The sequence below is a fragment of the Prionailurus viverrinus genome, chromosome F2 (genome assembly GCF_022837055.1).
Source record: "Prionailurus viverrinus isolate Anna chromosome F2, UM_Priviv_1.0, whole genome shotgun sequence".
Taxonomy (NCBI): domain Eukaryota; kingdom Metazoa; phylum Chordata; class Mammalia; order Carnivora; family Felidae; genus Prionailurus; species Prionailurus viverrinus.
The window spans coordinates 40,078,535-40,102,813 of NC_062578.1; the positions used below are offsets into that span (position 1 = coordinate 40,078,535).

At 33.0% G+C, this 24,279-nt stretch overlaps 1 protein-coding gene across 6 annotated transcripts in view; it reads right to left on the reverse strand.

Annotated features, from left to right (window-relative positions):
* Nucleotides 1-24,279, reverse strand: part of TRIQK (triple QxxK/R motif containing) — an 85,434-nt gene that overhangs the window by 55,894 nt on the left and 5,261 nt on the right. For 4 of the 6 annotated variants that reach the window (XM_047842045.1, XM_047842047.1, XM_047842044.1 and 1 more), the window contains 2 exons: nucleotides 17,468-17,627; nucleotides 15,597-15,772 (listed from right to left, as the gene is read on the reverse strand). In XM_047842045.1, the coding sequence (XP_047698001.1) occupies nucleotides 15,597-15,647 (51 nt within the window). In that variant the 5' untranslated portion in view covers nucleotides 15,648-15,772; nucleotides 17,468-17,627. The remainder of the gene's footprint in view (nucleotides 1-15,596; nucleotides 15,773-17,467; nucleotides 17,628-24,279) is intronic. The other 2 variants (XM_047842049.1, XM_047842048.1) reach the window with 1 other exon arrangement.

Here is a 24,279-nt window from a genome sequence, read left to right on the forward strand (position 1 = left end):
TGTTTCCAAGCTTGTTGGTGCACGGAGCTAGGGAACATATGTATTGGCATGAAGTCAGTGCTTCCAATTTCTAATCAAGTGCCACACAATTCACTATAGTTTCGCCCTTTCCACATTTATATTTGTAACTTTCTCCTCCAATACTGACAAACCTCTCAGCATTATCATCCATGAAATTTGTCATATTTAATTTTTCGTATAATATTCAGTAATAAAAAGTTAATGCCTAAGATTTTTTAACTTGTAGATCATCTAAGAAACAATGGACAAAAGCCCGTTTGAACTAAATCTACCAAGTAACTAACCTGTGCTGATGTAGACCAATTGAGGGTAACACTAATATCGATTAAATAACCCACAGATGCCGATCAAATTATTTTGTGCCTTACAGACATGTGCTTCCACTCTGTGGCATGAAAAATGAGACTGCTCTTAAAACTAGACCTATCCCTAAAGGCAGCCATGGGGTCTACTTATCGTAAGTATATGTCTGCATACAGGAGGAGAAACTGGTGGAATAAAATCAAAGTACTTTGAAGATAAGGGGTAAATGGAATTCTAAACAGACAACTAAAACCAAATGTTTTCAATGTTTTCAAAAGCTACATGCTATGTATACATAAGTACTCATACATAAAAAAGAAATAGATCGCATATATCGAATTGCCAACATTCAAGATCTATATTATGCAATTACATGTATATATATAGTGATTCATCATTTAATCTAAGATTTGAAAATTTTGGATTTTCATGTTTTTTTGTTTACTAAACTTTTTATTTTAATTCCAGTACAATTAACATACAGTGTTATATCAGTTTAGGTATACAACACAGTGAATCAACAATTCTATACATTACTCAGTGCTTATCATTATAAGTGTACTCTTTAATCCCCATCACCTATTTCACCCATGCCCTCATCTACCTCCCCTGTGATAACCATCCGTTTGTTCTCTATAATTAAGAGTCTGATTCTTGGGTTCTCTTTTTTTTTTTCCTTTGCTCACTTGTTTTATTTCTTAAATTCCACATATGAGTGAAAACATAGGTTGTTTCTTTCTCTGACTGACTTATTTCACTTACCACTATACTATGTAGTTCCATCCATGTTGTTGAAAATGCAAGATTTCATTCTTTTTTATGGCTGAATAATATTGCATAGTATGCACATGTATATATGTATATGTGTATACATACTACATGTTCTTTATCCATTCATCAGTTGATAGACACTTGGGTTGTTCCATAATTTGGCTATTATAAATAATGCTACAATAAAATAGGGGTGCATGTCTCCTTTTGAATTATTGTTTTTGTATTTTTGGGGTAAATACCCAGTAGTAGTGTGATTACTGGATCATAGGATAAGTTCTATTTTTAACTTTTTGAGAAACCTTTACACTGTTTTCCAGAGTGGCTATATCAGTTTGCAGTCTCACCAACAGCGCAAGAAGGTTCCTATTTCTCCACATCCTTGCCAACACTTTCTCTATGTTTTTTATTTTAGTCATTCTGGCAGTTATAAAATGATATCTCATTGTAGTTTTGATCTGCATTTCCCTGATGATGAGGGATTTGAGCATCTTTTCATGTGTCTGTTGGCCATCTGGATATCTTCTTTGTAGAAATACCTATTCATGTCTTCTGCCCACATTTTCATTGGCTGATGTGTTTTGGGGGTGATGATTGGTATCAGTTCTTTATGTACTTTGATACTAACTCTTTATGAGGTAATGTCATTTGCAAATATCTTCTCCCATTGAATAGGTTGCCTTTTAGTTTTGTGTCAATTACCATTATGGCAATGATCACTTATGCTAATTATTAGTCACTTTAGTGTGTATTATATATTTCAAGTAATCAGGTTTTCAAATTCAACAAAAACATCATGTGACAAGTCACTTAAGTCCATCTAGGTAGAGCAAAACATATGATTTAACTTATAGGTGGAATCTAAAAAAACAAAACAAATGAACCAAAAACCAGAAAAAAAAAAAACAGATACAGAGAACAAACTGTTGCTTGCAAACAAAAAGGGAGTGGGGGGCATGGGCAAAATAAGAGATACAAACTTCTAATTATAAAATAATTAACTCATGGGGAGAAAAAGTACAGCATAGGGAATATAGTCAGTAGCATTATAGTAACAATATATGGTGACAAATAGCACCAGTTTATGGTGAGTACTACATGTTGTACAGAATTGCCAAATCACTATATTGTACAAGTAAAACGAATATAACATTGTATGTCAAATATATTTCAGTAATAAAAAGGTTTTTAAAACTTCCAAAATAACCTCAATTTGTCCTTATTTCTCTCTCTCTCTCTCTCTCTCTCTCTCTCTCTCTCTGGCTAACCACTTTAGGAAAAGTGAACTGAAAAATAAAATTCTAGTTTGGTACATGGATAGTTTCCAAGAAACACTCAATGTTAATATACCAGACCAGAACATATAAAACTTTAATTGAGCCAAGTCTTTTCAATAAAAGATTGAATGATGAATGATTTTGACAAAGCCATGCTGTCTCCCTTCTTAATGTGGTTCCTACATTTCCTTGAAATTTAAAAAGGTAGTTTACTTGATCATATGTATCAGGTTATAATTATTTTCATGCGTAGGAACAAATGCCAGAAACAAACAAATTAAAGAGGCCCAGTAATAATATTACATACACTTTTTAAAGAGATCTTTTAGAACCAAGGAAAGATATGTTCACTGAGGTAAACTTAATTTGAATATATAAGGGGAAATAAACATCTCAAGGCAACCATCAGAATGCTCTTTATGGTTATTCTGTTTCTAATAGCTTCATAATTCTGTATGACTTATCTAAAAATAGCTTTATTAGTAAATAAGTGTCAAAAGTATAAAAATAACTACTATACATCCAATTTCATAGAAGTTGCATTAAATGCATTCATTATATTGAAGTCCCATGTGATTATATCATTACCATTTTACTAATATAAGGATTTCTCAGATTGGTAGTTTTCAAACATATTGTGTTATTAAAACTTATATTTATAATGATGCAAATTACTCATTTTTAAAACCACCAAACTATACTACCCAAGAAATATTATAAAAAGTATTGAGTTTAAAAATTGAGAAAACAATGTGGAAAAATGTTAATAGGGAGAAGCGCTGAGTTATTTACTAGCATAATTGTATTATGTAGAAACAAATAAATAAATAAAAATAGAGAAAAGTACAAAAATACAAAAGTATATTTTTTATGTGTCTCTAATTATGGATTGATAAAGGAAAAAATATCCCAGCTATGAACCAAAACACAAATGAGAAAACCATAAATTCTATTTTGTACCAGATTCTATTTCCCATCACCTATTCCCTAATTCCTATTCTACCAAATGTATAATGTCTTTATAAGGCATTTCACTTAAGAAGATGTATGTCAAAGTATTGCTTGATAGCTGACATTTTTAAATGTTTCACATTGTTTCACACACACACACACAAAGAAATAATTAGAGAAAAGCTATGAAGTGAAAATATAGAAAATACAGATTTGAAATAGTTAAAAAGCAATAAAAGACTTTACATTCTATCACGGTTATGAATTACCGAGATTGAAACACTTCAACCTAGAAATTATCAGGTTTCTGTGTACATGAGCATTCATTTTGTGAGAACTGAACATCCAAAATTCTTGTGTTATGTGCATATTGCTTTATGTATTATACATCAATGAATAGTTACAAAAAATGCAACTACCATAAAACTTAGAAGAAATTAAAATAGACAAAAGACTGAAAAAAAAACTAAAAAGAAAACACTAGAACAAAAAGGAGTAAAGTCCTTCAATTACAAGGGATGATAAACTAACAGCAATAAACAATGAAATAGGAAACAAAGACAAAAAAGAGATGAAATGATCAACATAGACAAAAGCTGATCTTTTGAAAAATAACAACATGTAGCAAACTCTTGTCAGTAGCAAACTCTTGTCCTTACAGAACAAGAGAAAAGATACAAAAGTATAAGAAATGTATAAGGGAACCCGACTACACATTCAGCAGCTCTTACTATTACATAACAAGAGGATTCTGTAAAAAAACTTCTTGTCAATAAATTTAAAAATTAAGATAAAACATTTCTTAGAAAACAGTTTTTCTAACACCGGTTCAAGAGGCATAAAATTGAACAGCACAAAAGTCATTTAACGGAGTCAATTAGTAATTAAAATCTATCCTTAAAAATAAAAACAAAACAAACAAGACTGGATAGTTTTACAGGTAAGTTCTATCACCCATCCAAGAGACAGATAATCCATATAAATAAGCTACATCAGATACATAAAGTGATAAGCTATTTTGAAAAACAAAAAGGTACAACACTTCTCAACTCATTTAATGAAGCTAATAAACCCTTATAATGACAAGAAGGCAAGGACATTATGAGAATGAGAAATCATAGGCCAAACTCACTTAAAAAGAGAGAGATAAAAATCCCAAATGTAATATTAGAAACCAAATCCAGTATGCATAATCATAATAAAATTTACCACGATAAAGCTTGGCTAATAACAAAAATGGAAAGATAGTTTAATATTAGATAATGCATTAATAATATTCTCCATGTTAACTGATTTAAGGTGAAATAAATTGGAAGTCCTCAACAGATACAGGAAAAAAAAAAAACATATTCATTACTCATTGATTCTTAAAGAGTGAGAGAAAGAAGAAAAGAAAGCAGGGAGGGAGAAAAGAAAGGAGAAAGAGAGGAAAGAAGGAAATATCAACAGAAAAGAACTTTCTCACTCTGTTGATGGGTAGCAAACAGGTAAATAAAAGATTGCCCTTAATAGTGAAAATCATGTACAAGACAAAGATAATCACTATACTCAGAAATCCAGATGATATAATGATATAAGGGGAGTCAGGACATGGGAACTGGAGAGGAAAAAAAAAAAGTTATTATTCACAAATAATACGACTGGGGAAGGGCAGAGAAAAACTATATGCAAATTATTAGAATCTGTACAAGATTCTTTGTAAGAGCTCAGCAAAGTTACAATTTATAAAGTCCATATACAAAAATCATAATTATTATAGCAATAAACATTTTTAAATATCTATAAATACTATGAATACCTCTAAAACATATGCAAGACCACTCATGGAACTTTTTTTAAGAGAACAGATTATTACAATTAAATAAGAGCAGTAATTAATGAGTATTTTGCTGAGTGCAATGGCAGGATCTAGTAAAATTTAAGATATGTATATGCCAGAACCATCAATTCCACTGCTTAGTTATATGAATCAGAGAAACAATGCTATATGTGCACGAAAAAACTAACAAGACTTACTCATTGCAACATTTTTAATAACAGCAAAAAAAATTTTTTTAAAGAATCCAAAGCCCTGTAAATATACCACAATTTATTCATCAATGAAATATAATACAGTTAAAATATGTGGGCAATGATACACGTGTTAACACATTTATGTAACATTTTAAAATATACAAATAAATAGCTGATACCATTTAGAGGAAATACCTATACATAATAAAAATGTTATATATATGTGTGTGTATATATATATATATATATATATATATATATATATATTTCATGTTTCTTAATAATAAACATCAAAACATCAAATTCTTTGGTTATCTGGTGGAAACAAGGAAGACGGATACACCTGAGATCTCTTGCACAGAGATATTTAATTGGATCTGTTAACAGCATATAGTTGGGTCTTGTTTTTTCACCCAGCCTGAAAACATTTGTTTTAAGTGGAGTGTTAAGATCATTTTGTTTAATGGAATTGTGTTTGTGTTTATATCCACTATTATGTAATTTATTTTCTATTTGTCCCATCTGTTCTTTTCCTTGCTCTTCTTTACCTGCTTCTTTGGGATTAATTGAACATATTTTAGTATTCTACTGTATCTTCACTTTTAATCTGTAGTTATTCTTCTTTGTTTTGCAGTTCTGGTGGTCACTCTTGCATTTTTTATGTATATAAATTGCTTATCACTGTCTAGCTTCAAATAATCTTCTACTACATTACATATTGCATACAACAGTAAGCTTCCATTCCCCTTCCCCAGTCCTTTGGGCTATTATTGTCATGCATTACATCTACACGTATAATACATAAGTCAGAGCCAATATACTGGCTTTAAGCAATCAAGTATATTTTTAAAATTTTTAAAAATGAGAAAAATGTTTTTCATATTTACTGACATATTTACTATTTCTAGTTCTCTTTATTCATTGTATAAATTGATTATTTCATTTTCCTTTTTCCTGAAGAACTTACTTTAACATTTCTTGTAGTGCAAATTTGTGGCAATGAATTGTCTCAGCTGTTTTGTTTTATTTTGTTTTTTGATAAAGAAGTATTTGTTTTGTCCTTCATGCTTGAAGAATATTTTTGCTGGGTATAGAATTCTATTTTCTTTCAATACTTAACAGATGCCACTCCTTAGTCTTCTGGTTGGAACAATATTGAAGAACACTCTTCAAATTTATTTTTTTTCTTTACTTCATATGCATCCCCTGCTTTGACTATTTTAGATTTCTTTTATCACTGTTTTCAGCAATTTAATTTTGATGGGCTTTGCTGTCTGTGTTATCCTGGTTAGGGTTCTTTGGACAGTTCAACTAGCCTACCTAAGTTCTATCCTACCCTGATCTTGCAAACAATTACAACAAAATAAATAATAACAAAATCTTTTTCTAAGAAGACCATGTAAGCATTAATCTGAAGTCTTCTATAATTGTGTGAAATTTAGACAGTTAGCTTTTGTCTACACTAGTAAAGAATACCAATCTGGTTCAATACTCATATTTGAAAAGCAACACATCCACAAGATCAATGCTTCTCAGTATAACTCTAGAACTCAATAAAACAGAAGTATGCAAAGGACTGATATTTATTGTTCCTCATGTTAATTATGCTTGAATTATTTCCCCATCCATAAAACAACCTAAGTTTTGAAGAGGTTCTAAGAACCAAGACCATCACATTACTTAAAAATTAAACTTCATAAACATTTAATGAGTTCAAACTGTGGCCTAGGTGCATTTACATATGATAAAGAATCTTTAAAGCAGTTAGCCAGACGCAATCACTATAAATTTACCTCTGTTAGACCCAATTTATGCACTTGCCCAGATTCACTGACTACGATAGCCTCAATCACTTGCCCAGTGGACAACACCAACCATTACCTTCAGCTCACTTTGGCTTCCTCTGGGTGTGAAGGTGAAAGCACAACTTCCACTACCACATCCACATTCACAGGAATACCTACCAACTCCAACACCCACAGGAAGCCTGGCTCCTCACCAATTCCAAGATTACAATGAAGCCTGAGAGCACACAGTGTGAGAGTTTCCCCAACAACAATCTTAAAAGTACAAGGACAGTAGCATACTGTCAAAGGTGAGCTTTGACCAATGAGAAACAAAAGATGGGAAGAGGCTGGCAGATAAATTGCTTTCTCTTCCTCAGTTCAGCTACAGTTCACCTTTGAGCAGCATGGGGGTTAGGTGTGCCAAACCATCACAGAGTCAAAAATCCATGGATAGCCTTTAATTCCTCCAAAACTTAACTACTAATAGTCCACTGTGGACTGGAAGCCTCGCCAATAACACAGTCAACACGTATTTTGCATGTTATATGCATTATATATTATATTTTTACAATAAAGCTAGAGAAAATACTATACTGTATTTATTGAAAGAAATCCACATATTTGAAATGCACAGTTCAAATCTACATTGTTCGAGGGTCAACTGTAATTGGTTTTGTATAGCATGTCTGGAGATTAACCACTTGAATAAACAAAAGTCTACGTTTTCTTATGCGGCTGTGGCCAGCTTAAGTAACCACCTTGCATTTGTCTTTCTTATCTACTGTTTTTCTTTTTTTTTTTTTTTTTAACATTTTTCACTTACTCACGTCCCCCTAGTATTGCACCCAAGTTTAACCTGTACCTCAAACTCTGTTGTCTGATGAGCCTATATGAAAATTCATTACTAAATTTCTGTCACATCGATTCCTAAATATATTACAGCTTTTTGCAATTACCTGGGATACTCCATGTTTTCTCAAAACAGTTTTGAATGTACAATGGAGACGCAGAGTAACTCTGCCTAGAAATTCATAAGCTGCTTTTTAAAAATATAAATCTCAGTGTGTGAGTTCTTTATGTCTATCCTGTTCTAAACCCAGATAAGAAACATCTATGAAAATAGTGGCAGAGACATAGGAAGTGGTATGTCAAATGTAAATACAAAAATGTTAAGTGGATACAGCAAGAAAGACCTGATATTAGCTGTAAAAATAATGAAGTGACCTTGGAGCACTTAGTAAATCAAAGTCTGTGTACGGGTGGAATCTGTGAGCATGATGAAATATAACTCTTATGATTATGTTACATTAAATGACAAAAGAGGTTTCACCGATTTAATTAATATCTGTATCAGTTGACTTTAAAATAGGGATATTATCAAAGTGGGAGTCGTCTAATAATATGACCACTTTAAATCTTGGTTTAGAGGTCAAAGTCAAAGAAGTCAAAGAGATTCAAATTAAAAGGGATTTGATGCCTGAGAAATTCTCCACCGCTGGATGAAGCCACCTGGCAAGAAATATGAGTCGCCTGAAGGAGGTCAGTCAACTAAGGAGGAAATGAGGACTTCAGTCCTACAACCACAAGAAACTAAATTCGGCCAAAAACCTATATAAGTTTAGAAGCGGATTCTTTCACAAAGCCTTGAACATCTGGTTGGCATTTGGTTTCAAGTTTGCAATACCCTGAGCAGAGAACCCTGTCAAGGCTGCACTGGACTTCTGATCTACAAAATAGGGACCTAATAAATGGTTGTTGCTTTAAGCCATGAAGTTTATGGTAATTTTTAATGCAGCAATATAAAACTAATTAATATATAGGGGCACCTGGATGGCTCAGTCAGTTAAGTGTCCGACTTCAGCTCACGTCATGATCTTGCTGTTCATGGGTTCGAGCCCCGCGTCTGGCTCTGTGCTGACAGCTCAGAGCCTGAAACCTGCTTCAGATTCTGTGTCTCCCTCTCTCTCTCTGCCCCTCCCCCACTCATGCTCTCTCCCTCTCTCTCTGTCTCTCTCTGTCTCTCAAAATAAACATTAAAAAAAATTAAAACTAATACATACCTGGAAACAGGTCATCTAATATCTAGATTATTTAATCAGTTAAACATAGCTATGCAGGTTATTACTAGTAATTATTTTTAAAGACAAAAGAATGGTAAATTTTGTTATATGCTCTCCTAAACTATATTCTTATTAGTAAGTAAAAATGTTGCAATATTAACATATATTTTAATGGTTTCTATATTAGAATCAGTTGTTATTCTACTATGGCATTAGTACTCTACAAGTGGTATCTTTCCCACTGGCCAATTTTCAACAGTGTTGATAAAATCCTTCTTCAGATAAGTTAACATTTACCTCTGAATCAAGTACTCCAGAAGGATATTTCCAAAAGAGACAGATTATTGTCAGCAGTTTGCTATTTGCCCCATGAACAAACAGAATAATATTCACTGATGTTCATAACCAAAGGCCACAAAGCAAAGGAAATACATAAATGTTTTCTGAATTAAAAAATGCAATTATTTTAATATAGTTTCTAAATATATCTCATTTCATTTTCTTTTATACATTATTACTTCTATAATCATATGATTAAATACAGCTTCTCCTTCAGCCATGTCTTATAATAAAGGAGTTTATTTTATTTCTGCCCCAGCTCTTTGTATCCGAACTCACATGTCATTCAGATATATAAGGTACTGATTGAAAAAACATCTTTTCATCTTTATTCTTTTCAAATAATTTGGAAAACATGTACTTTGGATCTTCTGGTTAAAAAGAAGTAGAAAATGAATATAGGCAACCCCAGTCACATGGTCCTTAAATGCTCATTCATATAGGTATACATTGGGACCATGCAGCAATACAAAGAAAACCAGGGATAGTGACATATGTGATGTTTATTGGTATAGTTTCATACTTTCTATGGAATCACTTGCTTTGTTCAAGGTGAGAACACAAGCAATAGAATGCTAGCAGCTTTCACTGTGTTTCATGTCAATTTGTTTCTTAATTTTGCGAGTTGTATTTAAATTTTTACGAAGGCCACCTTAGGAACACTCATGCAAGCAAAGAATGGCATGTGTGCAATGAACTGTCATACTAGCATGAAAAGCATTCCTTATGAAAAGATAGAAAGGATGCACCAACAAAGAATTCCCATATCCTTCACTTAACACTTTTAACTGTATAAAGAATAAAGGAAGAATAAAAGATGTGTAATAAACTGAATTCATAAAATCAATTACAGGTACTCACGTTCTATGCGATTAAAAAGGGAGAGTGATGATTTTGTGAACTGAAGACTGAAGTTTAAAGGGCTTACTCAGGAATCAGAAACTCTCTGAAAATAAATTGGTTGCTACTAGTAATGGTTTATTTCAAAGATTTAAGCAATATGTTGGTCTTCATGATGTTAAAATAGTTTAACTGTAAATGCTATAGAGGCAATGAAAATTTTTAAATAAAAGTTTTAGTTTCAATTATTAAAAAGAAAAAATATATGTCTGACATAATCATGATTTTCAAAAATTTCATATTCAAGAAGATAAATAGTGGGTCTTGCTTTAATTTGACAAGGAAGTTGTGTAAGTTATCTCTACATAAATCAATAATCACATTTATTCACAATAAATCAATATATTTACAACAAAAAGACTCTGAAAAACTGTGTATGTGTGGGTGCATATGCTGAACAAACATGTGCAAAGATTTTATGTGTGTACAAGCATAGATATCCATTTAGTGTTATCATGTGCCCAAAGAGATAGCTCCATGTATTAAGTTTAGAGTATAAAATAAAATTAATTATTAAATTGGTTTTAAAAACTTCCTAAAATACGTCCAGGGAAATGTCTAGCAGCATTTATATTTAAAAATGGAAGCAAAAACTAGAAAATACAAAAGAAAAAAATATATCTGCTGGCAAATAACATAACTATTTAAAAAAAACACACACCTTAATGAAAAAGATGTCCTGGGCAGAAAGAAAATGACTAAAATAGCAAAACAGAAAATTAGAAAATGGTTTGTTCAATAACATAGACTAACTTAATAAAAACCTACTCTACTTCCTAGAATACTTTGATGATATGAAAATGATGAGTAAATTATTTTTCAAGTGTGATGTATCTAGGAAATAGATCAGTGAAACAAAAAGAGTAATATCATCACAGCATACAAACAGAAAATTCACATATAGAAGGAAAAAATCACAGTTTACATTGCATTCATGTTTAAAATCAAACATCACTTTTTCACATTCTGAAGATTCCCCCCCCCCTAAATATGGAAAGAAAAACAAGCCAGGGCTTTAATATAATATTTTTTTTCCAACCTGGAACAGCTGCAAAAAACAAATCTTGCTGGAGATAAGCTTGGTTATAAATATCAACATTCCCTTTAAATAAGGGAGTCCAGTTTTCATACCATCTGCCTCTTTCTAAAAGGGAAAAAATATGAAAATCATAAACTAGGACATTCTCTTTCAAATAAGGCATGTAAAAATGAATGTAGTAAAAAGGCTATGGACAGCTCTGAGCCCCTGCCTTCAAACTTGCCCTGTTTAGCTCAGATCAGAAGATAGGATTTCATGAACATAAACAACTCTTAGACTATGAATAAAATGCCTAAATCAATTAATAAAGAAAAAAATGTTCCCAAACTTTTTCATATTATTGGCTATAATCACAATTTCTGATGAGGCCATATCTCTCCTTAATGCATTACATTCCTTACTGTTCATTTTTAAACTACATTTGCTACTTTTGTTACCTCTACTTTTTCCAAAACCTTTTTACAGCCTGTTCCAAAGACTTTCATGTTATCTCTTCCAGCACAAAAATCTAGTTACTAACAGAACTGGACTCTTCTTTTAATACAGATTCTATCCTCTGCAAAATCTTTCCAATGCTTCTCTCAACGAGTTTGGATTTTATCTTAAAACCTTTTTTTTCTTCTTTTGCCCTTAATTATTTTTCATTCTTTGTTAACGACCTTGTGATTGAACATTTTAATTTTTTACTGTACCACATCATTACTACTTCAATAATGAAGTCCATAAACCGTATCCATTATTTAACTCCTTAAAGCATTCATAAGAAAGAATTAATGAAAGATGGCCTACCGAATAGAGCGGTTCAGAGTGGTCTACTAGAGACGTGTACGTACATAAAGGAATATCCTGTATAGCCACACTAAGATCGCTGGAGAGAAAGGAGAAGAAACCCAAGACCGAGAGAAATGGCATCCTCTATTTTAACAATATATGTAAGTGTTTAGTCAATTCCTAGAATTACAGTGGTAAGGATTCTGAAAAGCTACTGTAACAAAGGCACCTGGGGAGCCCTGGCATAATTCATTCTCCTTCTCATATTTATTCTCTGCCTTCCTCTTTTTCTCATACACACATAAAGGCACACTGATATAGCTGAACAAAAAGAGCAAAATTGAATCTTCAATCATGAGCATTTGCAGTTATTTTAAGGTGCTAAGACTGCACTTAAATGTGTCCTTCATAGGAAAAAATGTCTTAAGTCTTTTTTTTTTTAATTCACTTTCATTCCATTTTAACCATGGACCACCCAGGTCTGTAATTATGCAAAACAAAGTTCTTTTACAAATGACAAATGACATTTAATTGCTTTCTTGGAATGATGCATCCTCAGTGTGCAAGGAGGGAGGAGGGAAAGATATGTCTTCAAAGTAATGGTCAATAACATTTAATCTCAAATTAATTATTTAAAATAAACAATCATTTTAAATAATCAATATTTCATCCTTTCCATGATTTGACGTAGGCACTACAAAATGATATAAACTATCAGGTTATCAGTACTGCAACAGAAAAGTTATCTTACCTTAGATCTATCAACTACTTAAAAATATTAAAAAAGACTTTTTCATATTAAATCTACCCTACTGTTTATTTTCTGAATTCCCTCCACTAGAACATAGTACCACAAGAGCAGGGATATTTGTTTTTATAACTAAAAACCTGTAACGATTAGAAGAATGCGGTACACAGCAGGCACTCAATACATGTTTTTGAGTAAATATTTTTCAAAACACTATTACATTAGCTTAAATCATCCACACTTTATTGTTAGTTACTGTAAACACATAAAAATGCTTTGAGTTTTAAAATATTACTATGCATTCTCTATCTCTTATAGGAATATGAGTGTTAACTTTTCTCTACTTTAACTCATTTCCCTCTGGTTCAATCATTTTTTAGTTGTTTACCAAGCTAAACTCATTTACGATTTTTAAAGTGGACACAGTAAGAATACCTATCCCACATGGCTGTTGTAAGCAGTAAATTAAAGAGCTAAATATATAAAGTACTTAACATGGTGCTTCTCACATAGTAAGTGTTCATGAAATGTTATTAGTATCATTATGTCATGCTGGTTTAATCAGTTACTTGCTGTTGAGGTACCTCACAGTCCAAATGGTTTTTATAAACAAAAAACAACCCGAACTTGATGACCTCACATTCATTTAAAAAGTCAATGAGCTCCCTTATAGTTAAGTTCTCAGAGTACAAGAATGGTCTAAGAATATACTATGTCTGTACTAATTTAATTACATAGAAACTGTACACTTTCTGCCATTACTTGGTCTCCTAACCATCTTCTATTATCAGCTAAGTGGCTCCAACAAAAGTATCTTTGGACAACTTTTAAGATGCCAAATTACATATGCTGTCTTTTTGTCAGAAAATATTGGAAATTCTGGATTAAGAGAGTACCAATTTCATGCTTACGGTATATGCACATAATGAGTACTCAAAAATACTTTCTACAATGGAAGAATTCTAAACAAACAAACAAAAGCTTAAATACTAGTCCTCAGTTTTAAAACTGATAACTGTATCTCTAGTCTTTGTCAAGAGTTCTAAATTACCCTTCAGTCTAAGAAAAGAATCTTTTCAAGTCAACTTTTCCATCACTTCTTTGTTATTCTCTCCTCAGGAGTTGTACTAAATGTTTACATTTTTCTCCAGACATGCATTGAGCAGCTGAGTATGTTCCTTAGAGCAGTAGTTTGATATTAGATAAAACTAGCTCTGCCATCAAGGTCTTAAAACTTTCATTTGCAATAATAAATGTAACATCCCAAATATTTTAACCATGGGTTTAATACACAATGGCAAACAAGAAACATGATTTTAGAATATCCTTTAAATTATAGTACATTCCAAATGACATCTTCTGAAAACTTCTTTAAAAAATATCACAAATATTCTAATACTTTCTCTACTTCTTTTCAAAATTTAAAATTCACTGTCGCATTATAGTACTTTATTTGAAAATCTAGCATAAAAGAATGATCCCATAAAAGCACTGGATAACTACCTCATTAGTTTTAGAAATTTTTATTCCCTCTGTTATGAAGTGATTGGGTCCGTATTATCATGTTAACCAAAATTTGGGGGCTAGAGCTAGATTATATCTCATGAGTCCCTTTAATGGAAGCAGCATACACAAATGTCTTTTAAAGTGTACATTTTTGAGTTATTACTGATCTCTAAACAATTTAAAGAAAAAGAAACTGGAAAATTCCCAAAGCAATTTTTACAGTAAAATATATAATCTAATTTGTTATAAGTGCATAACACTTCCAGGAACTTCTCTCCCCCAAGTCAACGGTATGTCCCATCTGACTCAGTAGCCATTACAACCTGCAGGGCTCTCCTGAAGTCTTCTATCCCCCTTCATTTTATTCTACGCATATGAGCTTATTTCCCAAGTCACAAAGAAAATACAGACCACTAGGTAAGAATCACTCACTTGCAAGCTTGCTCTAGCTCACTCACACACCAACATACACATTGATACACACACCAAACACACGTAAATCCACACACACGTGCTAAGGTAAAAACACTGTCAGGTCATTACCTCTACTATAGCCTCAGTGTAAGAAGTGTGTTGTACCAAGGCTCCCCCGGTGCCCTGGAGTCCACCCCCATGTATATACTTTTCCTGCCTTTTTACCTTTTGTTCCCCTCTTTTACCATTTCTTCCATCATTGCCTTCATCAGGCATCTCACCAGCATTACTGCATTAGTATCATTACTGGTCTCGTTGTCTCTGGTCTTGCTTCCCTCAAACTATCTCCCACACTGCTTCCAGCATAATCTTTCATAAATTAAGTTTAATGAAGAAAATCCCCTGAAGTATATTATATCATTCAGTGCTTCCCGGTGTCCTTTAGGATGGAGTTCTAATTCCATAGTTTGGTATATTCTGACCCCTGTTCTCCTTCCAAACTCTTTACCTGTCTTAATCCAACACCAACACTTTGAATTGCATACAGTTCCTTGAAATTGTCACACTACATAACAGCTTACTGCCTTTGCCCATGCTCTTCCTTTGTCTGAAGATGCTTTCAGATACTTCTTTACCTGGACATCTTATACTCCTTTAAAACAGTAGAAAGGTATAGCAGTCATTAATTCTACTCACATATCTTCCAAATCTCCTTTCCCTCTGGGTAGAGACAATATTGCACTTCATAGTCCCCCTTTTGAAATTTGTTATGACCAATGTGTCACTGCATAATTAGCCACTCTCTTCCCATTGCTGCATCTGGGTCATGGAAGTACATGAGCTTTCCTACCAACACGTTTTGGATGTGTAGTCTGTGTGAGAAAGAAACATTTGTTGAGTTAAGACACTGTGAATTGGGCTTGTTTGTTCCTACAGCATAACCCAGGCTATTCTGGCTGATACAAAAGGTTCCTTTTCCAGCAAGCCTTCCATGAGCCCAACACAGTCTGATTCAAATGCTGTTTCTCCAAATGCAGACAGTATCGTATTCATACTCTTACCATAACACAACACTGTAGTGAGATGGCTGCTGTAACCATCTATATCCCTTCCAAGAGTACTTCTGAGGGCAGGAACTGTGTATTTCATCTCTGTTTTGTCACCAATTAGCATAGTGCTTCGCTCATGGTAAGTGCTTAAAAAATGTTTGCTGAATTAACCGCTCTTTCATTAATTCACTCATCGAGGACAAAGGACTACTCTAGTTGCTACAGATAGAGCAAACCCAGAGGAAACAAAAATACCTGCCCTCGTAGGAACTAATATTCTTGTGAAGGACAATGACAATAAGCAAGACAAATAAGTATAAAATATATAGTTCATTAGATAGTGATAAATGCTAAGTAGAAAATATAGAGCAGGGATATTTAGATGGTGACCAGGTAAGATCTCATTTAGAAGACGATCTTTTAATAAAGACCCAAAGGAAAGTGAATAAGTTGGCTATGAAGATATCTAGGGAAGAGCAATTCAGTAGAGAGAATAGTATAAACCCTGAGATGGGAACATGCCTGGCATGTTCAAAAAACAACAAAGGAGGGGCGCCTGGGTGGCGCAGTCGGTTAAGCGTCCGACTTCAGCCAGGTCACGATCTCGCGGTCCGTGACTTCGAGCCCCGCGTCGGGCTCTGGGCTGATGGCTCAGAGCCTGGAGCCTGTTTCCAATTCTGTGTCTCCCTCTCTCTCTGCCCCTCCCCCGTTCATGCTCTGTCTTTCTCTGTCCCAAAAATAAATAAACGTTGAAAAAAAAAATTAAAAAAAAAAAAACCAACAAAGGAGCCAGTATGGCTGAGCAAGTGAGTCATTAGAGATGAGATTAGAGCAGTAACAAGGAACCATCTCTTGTAGAGACATATAGGCCAGTTTAAGAGCTTTAGCTTTTATCTTGAGTGAAATAGAGAGTCATTGAAAAGTTCTGAGCAGAGGACGAGGTGGAAGAGGACAGCAGAAGATAAGGTCGGAGATATAACGGGGGCCCACATTCTTTGATTCTATAACATACTTCCTCTTCCCACAAAACAGGCAAAAAGAGGATATACCAATTAATCAAGAAAGATTAAAACTGACATTGAACGACATTTTATGATGATCTTAATCTGTTCATTACTTACTATGCAGGGACACTGATTATGATCCCTACATGATTACCAAAATATAGTAACGTACCAAAGTATCACAGAGTACCAAACATCAAGAGATATCAAATATTTAATGTAGAAACAAATCCTAATAGATAATTAATGATAACAAATGATTCAAAAAAGATTTCAGATACAGATTTATAGTTCTATGGATCTTGCTTTATTTACTTGGATTTGCCCAAATACCACAAAATAAATATAAGTAAAAACATTCCCCTATTGTAATACTGCCTTCCATAAGAAAGACTACCTTCCAAACTCAAGTTCATTGCCAGAAGCAAACAAACCAAAACAAGGAAAACAAGTGAAAGGAAACAAACCACAAGTCAAAACACCTTTTGCCAAATGTTAGATCAAATAAACACACCTTGTGTTGTGTCCTTGATGCTGCTAAGTCCGAACTCTGGAGAGCTGCCAAGGGGTAAGATGTTTCCAAAGGCAAGATCTTTACTGAAGAAGCCGTGCTTGCATTCCTGGCAAATTCAATTCCAGATACCAATAACAATGTTCTTGGTTGCTTTTTCTTACTGGAATTCAAAGTAGAGTATATGGAAATATTAAACAGATGATCTCCAGTGCCCTAATGCCCACAAAATAAAAACACTGTGGTAGCATTTTCCAAGAAGTGTTTCTTGGTTTGCTAAGTCTGTTATAGATTCAATTGAATTAAGCTTCTCTGGTCAAATATACTCAGAAAAATGTTCCATACTATGCCTCTTTTTCACAAGGCATACCTTCTAAAAAAAAAAAAAAAAAAAAAAAAAGGTCCTGAGAAGTTGTGTAATAGGAAAATCTTTTTAAACTTACTTGACCCAGCGTGTCTCAAATATATTTAAAGACCCCCTTTCCACTGTAATAAATAGTAACATTATTTCTACAGACCACACTTTAAGAATGGTTCATTCATTGTATGATGATTATCTGAAAAGTAGTGAGAGATGTGTTCACTATATTTTAGAGTTGAATATGTGTGCAAAGAGACCAATTTTAATTTGTTCTCTGTTATTGCAATTTGTACAGAGTTAACCTATAAAAATAATTTTTAAAAAATATAAAAATAATTTAATAAAACCATAAATATTAGATGTTACTTTCTAAACTAAATGCCCATTAAAAAGCAACAAAGAAAACAAACAACATATGATTTATTCATTTTTTTCAACAGATATTTACTGAATATCTGTTATGTGCCAGGCACTGAACTCATCTCTAGTTTTATGTCACAATTGCTCATATATATAAGAGTATCAAGTTTAAATGGTTCCAAACCACTCATAATAATAAAACCAACTCAAAATTTAACCCCAAGTATTTGAGAACACAAGTTTCACTAATTCTAATCATATCATTAAAAATAGCTTTCAATGTTGAGGATGTTTTAAATAGTGATAATAATCCAGGTCAACATGAAAATATGAAAGCACATTATTTTTTATTTTTATTTTAAAAAATGTTAATGTTATTTTTGAGAGAGAGAGACAGAGAGACAGAGCATGAGCGGGGGAGGGACAGAGAAAGAGGGGAAACAGAATCTGAATCAGGATTCAGACTCTGAGTTGTCAGCACAAAGCCTGACGCAGGGCTCCAACCCACAAACTGTGAGATCATGACCTGAACCAAAGTTGGACACTTCACCAACTGAGCCACCCAGGCACCCCTGAAAACACAGTGTTTAAAAAAAATGGTACTGCAAAAGAATAAAACTGAAGTTCTGCTTCATACTATACACAAAAATTAACTCAAATGAATCACAGACCTAGATGCAAATACTGAAATAATAAAATAGAAGAAAAATAATAATATAAGAAATAATAGAAGAAAAAAAAATAAAATAGAAGAAAACAGAGGAGTAAAACTTCATGACCATGGGTTGGGCAATAGTTTCTTAGATACAACACCAAACATACAAGCAACAACAACAAAAAACAGGTACATTGGACTTCATCAGAATAAATAAAAACTTTTGTGTTCCAAAGTACATAATCAAGAAAGTGAAAAGACAACCAACAGAATGGGAGAAAATATTTGCAAATCATATATCTGACACGGGTCTTATATCCAGACTAATGAAGAACTCTTACTACTCAAGAGTAAAAATGCAAATAATCCAATTTTAAAAAGGGCAAAGGATTTAAATAGAGATTTCTTCAGAACAAAAACAAACTGTCAATAAGCACATGAAAAGATGCTAAATTTCATTAGTCACTAGAGAAATTCAAATCAAAAGAGATACAATGAGATACCACTTCACTAGACAGATATTAAGAAGTATTGGTGAGGATATGAACTAGACCTTCATATATTGCTGGTGGGAAAGTAAACCGGTCTTGGAAAACAGGCAGTTCCTCAAAATATCTTAGAGTAACCATACGATCCAGCAATCCCACTCCTACGTATTTGCCCAAGGGAAATGAAAACATACATCATGTCCATATAAAAACTTATACGTGAATGTTCATAGCAGCAATATTCTTATAGTCAAAAAGTGGAAACAATCCATGATGAGTAGATAAATAAAACGTGGTATAACCATACAATGGAATATTATTCCACCATAAAAAAGAATGAAATATTACTACGTGTTACCCCATGGTAACTCCATGGTTAGCCCACGGTGAACCTTGAAAACATTACGCTAAGTGAAAGAAGCCAGTCACAAAAGTCCAATTAATACATTATTCCTATTGTTCACCTTACAGTAAGTGTCCAGAATGAGAAAATCTATAGAGATAGAAGACAAATTAACAGTTATATAGGGCGGCTGAAAGTGAGAGCAAAAGAGATGGGGCATGACTGATAACGGGTACAGGGTTTCTTTTTGAGGTTATTTAAACATTTTAAAATTAGATAGTGGTGATGGTTGCACAACTCTGTGAATATCCAAGAAACTACTGACTTGTACACTTAAAAAATAAATTTAATGGTTCTGAATTATATCTCAATAAAGTTGTTGCTAAAATGAAAAAGTATAATAATATATATAGTTCTTATCTAAAATGTTTGGGCCAAAAAATAAAAAGTAAAATTAAAATAAAAAAATAAATAAATAAAATAAAATAAAATAAAATAAAAAATACAATAAAATGTTTGGGCCAGTTGTGCCTTGGAGGTTTTCAGATTATAGAAAAGTAATATATCCCATTTACCATAATTACATAACACTCCTGGAGGAAAGTAGGGGCAGCACATTAATATTTCATAGTAAAATCTTATCAATATTAACACTGACTGGAAAAATAAAGATGACATAAATAGTCCCATGCTATTTTAAGTATGGTTTTGCCTCAATTCAATTTATGCAAACTTGGAAAAAAATTTATTTTGCAGAACTTTTGGATTTTGAAAATTTGAATAATGGGTATTGGACACTTATTAATGATGATGACAAATATTAGCAACAATAATGATATCAGCAGATTCCATTTACTGTGCTTTGCACGTCACATGTATTATCAGAAAGTCTCGTAACATTTATGTGGGACAGGTACAATTAACCCCCAATGAGAAAACTAAGTTTCCTAATGATTAAGTGAGTTTTCCAAGCATACACAGTTAACAAAGGGCACAGATTTGAATGCAATCTATCCGATCACAGAGTACACTCACTTTCCTCTATAAGGAAGAGTATATCCAGATCATCCATCTGAGATATAGATTTCAAACCTATAAAATGGAGAAAAGAACTGTTCTATGTATCACAGAGATTACTGTAAGGATGAAATGAGATTGCTTTTATGAAAATAATGTGTTAAATATAAGGATCTATATAAATGTGGGACAATATTACCTAGAAAACTATTTTTTATTACATATCAAAATCAATGTTTAAAATGAGATATGGTTTTAATGAAATTCTTTAGAGGCATTCAAAACAAATACGCTTATTTTATTAGAAGAAATGCTAAGCATTAAACATTGCTTTTTAAATATATAAGAAAAGAAAATCCCAATATGTTCAAGGGATCCATAACTAAACATCTATCATCTCAAATTCTAATAAAGTTTTTATAAGCCATACATAACACTGGTGCAGTGTGCTGACATAATACATTATGTTTGGTCTTTTAAAGTAGTTCTGTGTAGACAGGAGAAGCCAGACAGATCATTTTTTTTTCCACTATAGGCAACTTTTTAATCTTTTGAAAATTTAAAATTATTTGTTTATTTAGCAACCTGCTCACAAAAGTTTCCATACCACATAAGTTCCTACGATAATTAGTGGATTGCCTATGTATCCTTCCTCAAGGAAAATTCTGTTATAAACAGGACATATGTGGGTATAGCCCAATGCAACTTTTGTTCCATGACTGTATATTCATAGCATTAAAAAAAATTTAGGGAATGCTGTATTTGAAAAGTTTAAGAACTATTATTGTAAAATACTGATCTGATCATGTTGGCTCTACAGCACAAAAATCTAAAATGGATCTTCACTGCCTATAAGATAAAAATTGCTTTGTGTAGCACATGACAGCTTTCTCAGCCTGGACCATGGTTTTTATTGCCTCAACTCTAGCTACTTTTCTCCAAATTGTGTTCCAGCCACTGAATTTCTTTCATTTCCCAACTATGTGATCCTATTGACAGCTTAGTAGCTTTACAAATATTGTTCTCTTTGCCTTGTTACCTTAGCCCCAGCCTTATCTACGTTAAATTCACAGGCATCCTTCCAAACCTTGTTCCAAAGCCACTTCCTCTATATAATTCATCTGTACCTGCCAAACAAATCTTTGCTGATTAACTGATTGATACATACCTCACTTGTTAAATACAGTACATGCTTATCTCTATAAACACATAGATTTTTGGCATACAATAATAAAATGCTACTATTTCTAACAGCACTGCGATATTTAACTGAATGTCTTTGGAAATGAAATTCTAAAATCTTCACATGAATATGTTTCATTTAAGGCACAGAGGTACAAAAGAGAAATTTTGGACGATTAAATGTAAAAAATAATAGACTTGTTTTTAACGCCAGTCCATAGAAGACCAAAGAAATGCTAGGGTAAGCAGAACATTGAAGGGCAATTGCTGAGTAAATCTGGGTGCCTTGAAATAAAAAGAAAATTCCATTTTTTTAAGTTTACAGTTTAAGTCAGGAGTTGCCAAATTTTCCTATAAAGGGCCAAATTGTAAATTTTTAGGCTTTGAAGGTTGAGAAGCAAAATCAAACTATAATTGTCATAGCAATTCCTAGTGCTCTGAGCAGTGCAAAGCAGCACAGCCACACATTTGCCTATCTGTTGCAATTACTCCACACTGGTATTTTAGTGCCACATACAATATGTAAACAGACGTGTAGGTGTGTCCCGGTAAAACTTCATTTATTAACAAAATTTGAATTTCGTGCGTGCATTACAAAACATTATTGCTTTGTTTTGTTTTCCCTCCAACCATTTAAAAATGTAAAAACTATTCTTGGTTCACGGGTCATAGAAAAACAAGCACTGAGCCAGATTTGGGAAACCCATGGATCCAAGTTTGCTGAAGAATGCTTTAGGTATAAAGTCTATCCATCCTCTTAAATTACCAGGTTTCATCTCTGGCATATATAAATCATAAAATCACAAAATGTGATTTACATCTGGATTGTTGTTGCTGAATTAATTTTTATGCTACAGGTGTTTTCATGCAAGCAATTTTTTACATTCATAGTCAATTTTTAACTAGATTTGACATAATTATTTAGAGCCACATCAATATTCTAGAACTCTAGGATATACTATCAGCTTTTTTTAAAATATGCCATGGCTTTTACATTTACATCACCTTCTAATAAATTGTTGTAGGTCTTAGGTTTTCTCCCCCCACAAAAAAGGAAACAGGGTGGAGTTTAAGGTCCCTTATAACCTTAGGAGTGGTTTTCTGTGCCATTACACAAGAAATACAAACTGCATGGATATTAAAAAAAAAGAAAACAGAAAACCCTCTTAAGAATGTTGCTCTGTTGTCTTCTGCTATTTAATGCTATAGGAAAGGAGTCTGAGACCAGCCTAACTTTTGTTTCCTGACGGTAATATGCTATTTTTCTCTCTTTCTAGATATATGAAGCATTTTTTCTGTATCATTATACTAATTTAAAAAATTTTTGATATTGTGTCTCTTTGAGTCGTCACATCTTATGTAACTCCTTTCTGCACCCATGACTTTTTCAGCTCAAAAAAGTTTTGATTCCTGTTACCTCTTTGCTTATAACTTTTTTTTTCTTTCAAATACTGTCTTCTCTTCATTAGGAACAATTGTCAATAGTATAGTCTCTTCTTCAAAAACCCTAAATTTTCATAGAGTGGACCTCATTCTTTTTCTTCCACATATCAACTTTCTTTTCATGAATTCAATATTTACGTTAGGAGGACTTTTCAAGTCTATTTTTCATACTGATTAAATTTTCTGCAGTAATATCAATTCTGTTCTTTACTGCCTCAAATATAGATTTTTTAATATGTCATTGTGGTAGGCAGAATAATGCATCCCTCAAAGATGCCCAGGTCCTGATTCCCTAACCTGTGATTATGTGAATATTACCTGTGAGGATTACATGGCAAAAGGGACTGTATGGATGTGATTAAATGAAGAACCTCAAAAGGGAGAGATTATCGTGGATTATCCAGGTGGGTTTTTAAAAGCAGTTCACTTTTCTTAGCTGTGGTCTGGACGGGATTTGACTACAGAAAAATACAGGGATGTAATGTTGCTGGCTCTGAAGATGAAGGGAGTCATAATCCAAGGAATGTGAGCAGCCACTAGAAGCTGGGAGAGGCAAGGCAACAGATTCCCTCCCAGAGCCTCCAGAAAGGAACGCAGCCTTGCCAAAACCTTGATTTCATCCCAGTGAGACCTATTTCAGACTTCTGAACTGCAGATTAAGATAATGAATTTGAGGTTTTTAAAGTCACTAAATTTGTGGTAGTTTGTTAAAGCTGGAATATAAAACTAATACAGTTCTCATTTTTAGTTTTTCCTTATCTTTTTGTTTTACCTTAGTCTTCCTACTGTCACCTAATCATTGTCTGCTCTTCATATACGGAGTTCTCCTGCCCATAGAGACCATGAATTCTTGCACATGCTACATGTCAAAGAACTTCCTCAAATGTTCTTTAGCTTAAAATTCTTCTTTGGTTTTCACAGGTATGCCCCTGAGTCTTCTGCTGATTACCTTTTCCTTGGGTTTGT